The sequence below is a fragment of the Nicotiana attenuata genome, chromosome 7 (assembly GCF_001879085.1).
Source record: "Nicotiana attenuata strain UT chromosome 7, NIATTr2, whole genome shotgun sequence".
NCBI classification, from domain to species: Eukaryota; Viridiplantae; Streptophyta; class Magnoliopsida; order Solanales; family Solanaceae; genus Nicotiana; species Nicotiana attenuata.
Window position 1 is genome coordinate 44467253 of NC_031995.1, and position 7747 is coordinate 44474999.

At 36.3% G+C, this 7747-nt stretch overlaps 1 protein-coding gene across 4 annotated transcripts; it reads right to left on the reverse strand.

Annotated features, from left to right (window-relative positions):
- On the reverse strand, positions 2062 to 7067 carry LOC109229008 (mimitin, mitochondrial). 4 transcript variants are annotated; one of them, XM_019394303.1, is made up of 9 exons: positions 6727 to 7067; positions 5840 to 5896; positions 5609 to 5661; positions 5351 to 5402; positions 4846 to 4908; positions 4688 to 4747; positions 2946 to 2988; positions 2666 to 2731; positions 2062 to 2495 (listed from the first exon to the last, which is right to left on the reverse strand). In XM_019394303.1, exons 1-9 carry the CDS (start codon positions 6836 to 6838, stop codon positions 2432 to 2434), a joined length of 570 nt encoding a protein of 189 aa, XP_019249848.1. In that variant the 5' UTR covers positions 6839 to 7067; the 3' UTR covers positions 2062 to 2431. The 4 variants fall into 4 exon arrangements, with proteins under 4 accessions (XP_019249848.1, XP_019249851.1, XP_019249847.1 ...); XM_019394306.1 differs by having other exon boundaries at positions 6723 to 7067; XM_019394302.1 differs by lacking the exon at positions 2946 to 2988.

Sequence of the window (7747 nt, forward strand, 5' to 3'; positions counted from 1 at the left end):
TGGTGAGCGAGTGAAAACCAACTCTTTATCGTTTGTTGGTGAGCGAGTGAAAATCAACCCTTGTAAACGTTGGTGGTGAATGTTAGAAACCACAAAAGATGTACTCAATCCAATTTACAAAGAGCTCTAAAAGATAACACTCTTGCAATCCAAGAGGATTGGATTAGGATACCACATTGGTTCCGAACCAGTATAAAAATTCGTGGTGTCATTTACTTTATCGCTCTCATATTATATTCTGCACCTTTACTATTTCTTATAATTTGCACTTGGTTAAATTGAAGGACTAACGATTTTGTGCAGACTGTCTCCGCATCGGTCGACTAAGTGTATGCCGTAGTCAACTAAATTTTTAACAGGCGTACAATCCCTCCCCCCCTCCCCCCTTGTACTTTCAGTTTAACTCACAAAAGCACGCATATTAGTGTTTGATGAATTGCTTGAAAGAGTTAATATGTATTTAATTGGAGCGAGTGAGTACGATTGCTCGTTTCTCTCTTCAATGCTTCTAATAGAAAGATAGTTAAATACTTTAGTAACAAACATTACTAGACAAGTTGTCTTTTGGTTTGACCAGCAGTTGAATTATAACATAAAGAAGCTTAACAAGCAAATTTTGCTGCTGTCATTAGATAGGACTCACAAAGCATAATCTAATAGTTTGTTGAATGTTATTAAGAAGTTTTTTGGTTAAGATCCAAACTGCCGTTAACACTCACAGTATTCTTTGAAGTTATAGTGTTTTTTTTTTTTTTTTTTGTTAATGAAAGAAAAGGAAAGAAGCTACAGATGGTATGCTAATAAAACTTTCCCCTTTCTTCTTCAATCAACCTCTTTTCTTTCATTTTCCTCTATAAAGGTAACAGGTACACAATGTTCATTAAAAAGTTAGTTATCTCTATTTTTGACCTCACCATTTAAGTGCAATAATCTTTAAGCTCCTGTCATAATCCCTGTGCACTTGAGATTTGAATAAACATATTAACTTAGAATTGTTCTAGCTAAAGTTTAAATGATTTATTCTGATATATATGCATAAATTTTCAGAATTTTGTATTAATCTTATATGTCGTTTTCATGTCGAAAATTCATGAAAAAAAAAAAGAAGTAAAAATCTTTAGAAATACTTTTGAATGTTTATTTCATGCTTTTGCCATGCTTTACATTTAAGGATACCGGTATGAGTATGTATAGATTGTTCCAGAAAACATTTAGACTTGAATTGCCAAGAAAGTTGATTTAGATCATAGCCAGGTCACACAGAGCAATTTATTATTGAAGTATTTTTGGGAGTATCCTCTATTTTGAGAAGGGATCATAGTCCATGCCGAGGGTCCTGATCAAGGCGTTGACTTCCTGAAACTACTTGTGCCAAAGTAGGGAGCACACGAGCCAGGGGTCTCGTTGCTGAGAATTTACCTAGTCAGGCTAAGGTATGATACATGAGCGCTGAGAACCATGAAGCGAGTGGCACCTCGTGGATTAGGACTATTCGATCAGGTTGGAATCGAACCTGTGCCGATCACACAGTGACTGAGACAGAAATAAGTCAGGATAGAACTCTCGAAGCATAAAGTGAAGTATTTTTTTTTATAAGAAAGAAAAAGAAAAAAATTTCTTTTAAAATGTTCATAAACTGCCGTAATACAATTATTTTAGAATTGTTCCTAGAAGCTTTATGTTTTCCATGCATTTAGAATCTTTGCCTGTAATGTATATTTTATTAAAGTTTTATCCCCTGTCAATGAGACTCCCCGGTCACGGCTTGTTCAGAAAATGGGTCGTGACAATAAATCTCATATTTAAAATTTAAAAAAAAAAATTAAATAGGACAAAGAGGATGGTAATTGTTCTCCTTATCCAGAAATGTCGCGTTTGCAGCCGCATTTGACTATGACTTCCCAACTATCCACTTACAAGATTGCACTGGAATATTTGGTATAAAACACTATGACAAGCAAATTTTGCAGCATACAGAGACTACAGATATTGAGTTTGTTGAAGGCTTTATTTTCACGAGATGTAGGAATGACTTGTGTCCGTATGCAAAAAGAAAAAGGCTACAACAAGCAAGAAAATCTTCACTATTTCTGCAATTTTCCCAAAGTACACAGTACTCAAATTTCATTTTTCTTTTAAAAACTTATTATTAGAGCAGAACTTTACAGTACATTTAACGGTAAAGCAGCATGGTGCAGAATTGCAGATCCCACAGCTTGAGGACTATTCATCCAAAAGTTGCAAGACCCTGAAACGGATAACAGAAAGGAAAGAAATAATTCTTCTAAAACATACATGCGGACAAAGAATGAGACTGCTACAGCGTGTGGCCTTAATTCCTAGTGTTCGACTTCTGCATTCACTGGGTCACTATAAAAAATAGAACGTCAAAAGAAAACCAGATAAATCTGCATCCACTGTTTGAGTGATCTCAAGTGGGAGGTTGCCATGTTCCTGGTCTAAAGGATTCACCAGAACCAGTTGGCTCTGACGACCTGAAAATAAACATGATCGATATAAGTTGTTGCAGATGATCTAAATTAATCCTGTTGTCACTCATTCTATATAGAGACAATTTAAATGTAAAAATTCCGAGGGATCTGGTGCTTGTTAAGTCCATCAAGAGAAGGGTAAATCAAAACAGCAGGCAGGAACAAGAACTTACTCTGGTTGTTGTTTGAGACGACAAGACATATTTTTCTCGGCTTCAGTTTCTTTCGATCTTGCATGTCTACATTACACAATATGCAAGTTTTAAAGCAGCGAATGCAATATATTAACATAGTCAAGTTCATAGAAAGCAAGATAAGTTATCTGAATGTAAATATTTCTCATTTACCCTCCACTTTTCTTTTATTTTTCCTTCTTATTTTTAATTAATAGTGACAAGAATGACAACCTAGTGGAAGTAGCCCACAATAGATTATACTATTGCCGTTACTCACCTTACTTCTTTCTGTGTATCAGATGTTTCTGGGATTATATCACCTTCCAGAAATGACGATCAATCAAAACAAAGTCAATAAATAATTAAGAGCATAAAACTGGAAAAACAAATAAAATGGGAAAGAGAGCATTGCTTGCATAACAAAAAGATATATCACTATATCAATTGGCATCAAACCTTACAGCCTGTAATCTCAAGTCTCAACCCAAAAAAAAGAAATAGAGAAAAAGAAAAAGAAAGAAAGGAAAAACCATTCTGTTCGCCACTAAAACAAAAGGGGCCCTACGCGGCGCGAATCCGGATATAGTCGGGCTCCAATGCGGGTACCGGACACCGGGTGGGAAACCAAAAAAAAAAAAAACACTCTAGTTTTAGTAGTTTTTGGCCATTTGGTCGCAATATAAGAAAGGCTTATAAGACTCATTGCAAGCGAGCGATCACCCTCCCTCGAGGAACACATCACGTCTATATTACTCAATAAAGATAATAAGTAATCATAAATGAACATATTACACATATATCATTTGAGTTCAGGATTTAGTTGCTTAACTAGTTAAGAGGGTATTGTACAAACGGAGGATAAACAATACAATAGGGTACATGGTATAATAAGGTATCCATTATTATTGATATCCTTGTAATAACCCCAGCGTTACAAAATTCCATGATATAATTTGAATGTATATACTCCTATCCTGGTATTACACAGGCGCATCTTATTGGCAAACCAAACATCCTCTAACAAATTATATCACAAGGAAAAGGCAGCGAATCAAACAACCTCTAACATGTTATGCAACAGCATTTTCATTTTTCCTCTCCTTAGTCCAATAAGCTACTCTCAATTACCTTTCTTATTAAAAAGGGAGTCTGTTAAGCTACTTAAAAGTGATGCTTCATTCACACTACAGTCAAATGGGTCAGACATGCATGTGGGTGGTACTCATGCAGGTTCTTCAAGGCAACTAAATAGCAAAAAACTGCACATACTACGGATGCTTGCACGCATCCATAAGTGATACCTACCCATTCAAATGCATGTCGCATTCAAGTTCTTTTCCAATTTAGAGGTGATGAAATTTGCTATTGAAGGTCAGAAGGTTTTAACAAACTGAAGATCATTGGAGGAAAAGTTGAAGGAGAAAAAAGGGGGGTTTGGGGCGCTAAGAAGGACAAACATGGAGAATAAATTGGGAGAACCAAGAAGTTGTCTTTTTATGGTAGGAGCTTGGTATCAACCTTGCAGATGGCTACACAACTACTTGTCCTCTGGCCAGCTTTGTGAACTTAGATTAAGTTACATGATCCATTACACATGCTTATTCTAGCTTAAGATTCACCATTGGGTTTGTTTTGTGACAAATGGCTGTTGGCTTTGTCTTTTGGAAATCTCATTCCCTAAAACATCTTTTGAGGCTTTCATACTGTGAAATTAATAGAATAGAATCGATTAATCATCTTCAGACGCTACTAAAAACTTTAACAGAGAAAACATAAGAGTTTCCTAAAGGGAAGTGCAATTTGCAAAAAGGGAGATCGCACGACCCGCTGTTTTTCTTTGAGAACTGGCTCTTCCAGGGGAACATCTTTTCTGCTCTTTGTTTTCAGAAATCAAAGAGGAGATCATTTTGCAACCTTTTTTTTTTTGCTTTCTAAACCAAAAAGTTTTTGACAGTGAAACCAAGAAAAAGAAGTTTCCGCGAAACCAAACGGACCCTAGCTTTATAGGATAGGTGATACCTTCTGAAGCATCTGGAAATTGTTGAACGAAACTCTTTAAATCTGGACCATCGGCTTTACCTAGAGACAAGGTGAAGAGGTCATAAACAATGTGCAGTTCATGTAGCAATCAGCTTGCAGTTTCAAAGGATAGAGCAAAACTGTAGTAAGCGACTTACCAATGCTTGTGGCTTTACTCTTGCCTTCTTTGGCCTTTCTTTCCTCTTCTTCCTTCCTGAGACCTTAGAGCAACAAAAAAGAGAATATATAACAAGAAATGGTGGTGGTCCTACTGACAGCCAACAAGATGATCACCAAATTGTGTCTTAAGGAAGCATGTAAGTTTGGAAAATCTCCAACTGAAACTAATAGAAAGATTAAACTCATAAGCAGCTACCAGAACAGAGCAGGGTTTAAAGTAGGAAAGAAAAGTAAATCAAGATGACCCTGTAGTTTAAGCACATAGAACTACTTTGACTCCAGCCCAGGGTCAAATACGGGCCAAAAGCAGAAAATCATTTAAAAGCTCGTCCACCTAGTAGTTCAATGAAGTGTTCTTCCATCATCTCTTATAAACTTAAATGTTCTAGGAGATAGGAGTAAGTAAGAATGTAGAGCTGTTATTTCCAGAGTGGTTCCTACAAATCCTTGAACGAAGTAGAGGCTTAAAGTTGGAATACTTACGAGCAACATTAAGCTTAACAAATTCCCTTCTGGCCTCCAACTCAGCCATCTCCTGGTAAAGAAAATATATAACCATCAAGACAGTTCAGGAATCGACTTGTGCTAAATAAAAAAGCTTTTGAAGGACAAGACAATAAAAGGATAAAAGTGCTATTGCGAAACAAGGCAATTCATACGAAGAAAGAAGAAAAACAATGGAGGTTAAGGTTGATTACTGAATTATAGTAGGAAATTGTGACAAGAAAGATCCAATTTTACCTCTGAAGTTGGAGCACTCTTCCGTTGTCCATTCAACCAACATATCCATTCAACTACAAGAATCGACAGTTACTCTTTAATGGCAGCAAATGTCGTGGTAGTGTAATTTGGAAAGTTAATAGCATTAGCAGATTTTTTTCCTAATGATGTATTAACAGGAGGGAGAAGGCTGTAATACTTGGACCAAAAACAAGGTCTAGAGCTAGATTGTGTTTCTTCAATAAGGCATACCTGGAATCGAGGTTGGATCATCTTCTCCTTTGAACGTCACCCATCTCTTTTCCTTCACTGACAAAATATAATATTACCACATAAAGCTCTTCACCAGAAAACATCACCTGAACAAGCAAACTACAAACCATCCTAAATATAACTATTTGAAGCCTTGAAGACTTCGTAGAGTTATAGGTAACTAATTCTCAATTCCAATTTCCAAATGTTCCTCATGCAAAAAGAAAAAAAAAAAACTAATTTCTTTGACTTGGTTAAAGTGTGAAATCATGAAAGCTTGCCTCTTGGCCAGTGGCGGAGCAAGAACCCTAACAATGGGATTCAAAAATGCAAGAATATTATACCTAGAAACTTCCCTTATGTTAAGGGGATTCAACAGTTTATATATATACAAACCAAAATAAAAAATAAAAAAATTACCCTACTTGCACAGTCGGATTGGACAAAAGGAATTCAATTGAACCTCCTTCTTTACCTTTAGCTCTGGCACTGCTCTTGGCTAGGTTCACCAATAGGGTATGAAATATCCAATTTCATAGTCTTGCAAAAAGCAGAGTATATTATCACATTAACTAGAAGGGGATGTTTGTATACCTTATACCAGAATGGGTTCTTCCAACATACAAAAATCATAAGTACCTCTACTCATTTTCTTTTGTTTAATAGGGCAATAGCACCATAGCATTAAATAATCAATTTTTCAAACAGCCAAATGATCGTAATTAGCGATATTTGCAGTAACCAAAGCTAAGAAAATTCAATGTGAAAAAAAATGTCTGTAGCAACATTTGCTGAAGCCCATATAACTTTTGCTAGAACAAACAAATAATCGATGATGAAGTAAAATGGTTGTTTTAAAAAGTAAAATAAGAAGGAGACCCACTTACTGATACCATCAAGCTCCTCTGTCCTTTTAAAATAGCGATTGCCCGCTTTGTCTGCTCCTACAAAATTTTTGCTGCTGAATAAACCCGCAAACCTCGCCCACAATCTCGACATCCTTTTTCACCACTATATTTTTTCTCAAATTGCTTTGTAGATATTTGAATATCCTATTTTGGAAATCTCACTTCAATCTTTCTTTAATTTACTGCTGAATTAGCTTTGATCTGCACGAAGAAGGTAATACTCTAGATTTCGAGTTCTCGAACGATCTGTGCAAAAATGCCGGTCGCGGAGCTTGGTAACGTGGGCTGGGCTCCTGACCAGAGTGGGGCGCAAAGGTGATCGAAACTTGGGCTGATTATATATTGGGCTATTGACGGGATAAGTGCACCAATAACCATACATAATCTGTATTTGCACCGTTAATTTCACGGTATAGCCAGTTTTCGGACTGATCAATCAAAAATAGCGAGCGTTTACCAAGTCAATGAAAAATAGTCACCGTTTTGCTGCAATAGAGACCGGTCCAGCATAATATACTGGAGTTCGGTGCACTTGTGTATGAACTCCAGCATATTATGCTGGACCGGTATACTTTGCTGGCTCCAGTATAATATACTGGAGACTGGAGCACTGGTGCTCCAAACTCCAGTATATTATACTAGACCATATATACTTGCTGGAACTCCAGTATATTATGCTGGAGTTCTGGTGTATTTATGCTGGAACTCCATCATATTATGCTGGAGTTCCAGCATACTATCCTGGAACTCCAGTATAATATGCTGGAGTTCAAGTATACTTATGCTGGAACTCCAGCATAATATACTGGAGTATTTTCCGGGTTTTGAACAGTGTTTTCGCTCAAATTTATCTTTACATAAAAAGTGGCTAAATTTCGATTACTTTTGAAATCGGGCTATTTTTGAACGACCAGTTGTAAATCTGGCTATTTTTAAAAATACTACCGAATTACTATTATTAAATTTTTAATTGATTATTTGTTACACTATTAATATCTCT

Bases quoted from the DNA above. Each gene is read 5' to 3' on its own strand.
- LOC109229008 (XM_019394302.1), bottom strand. From the start codon at position 6,838: ATGTCGAGATTGTGGGCGAGGTTTGCGGGTTTATTCAGCAGCAAAAAT. The intron at 5,662-5,839 runs GTATGCCTTATT...CGATTCTTGTAG, and splicing joins TGATCCAACCTCGATTCCAG to TTGAATGGATATGTTGGTTG. The intron at 5,403-5,608 runs GTAAAATTGGAT...TTTCTTTACCAG, and splicing joins AGAGTGCTCCAACTTCAGAG to GAGATGGCTGAGTTGGAGGC.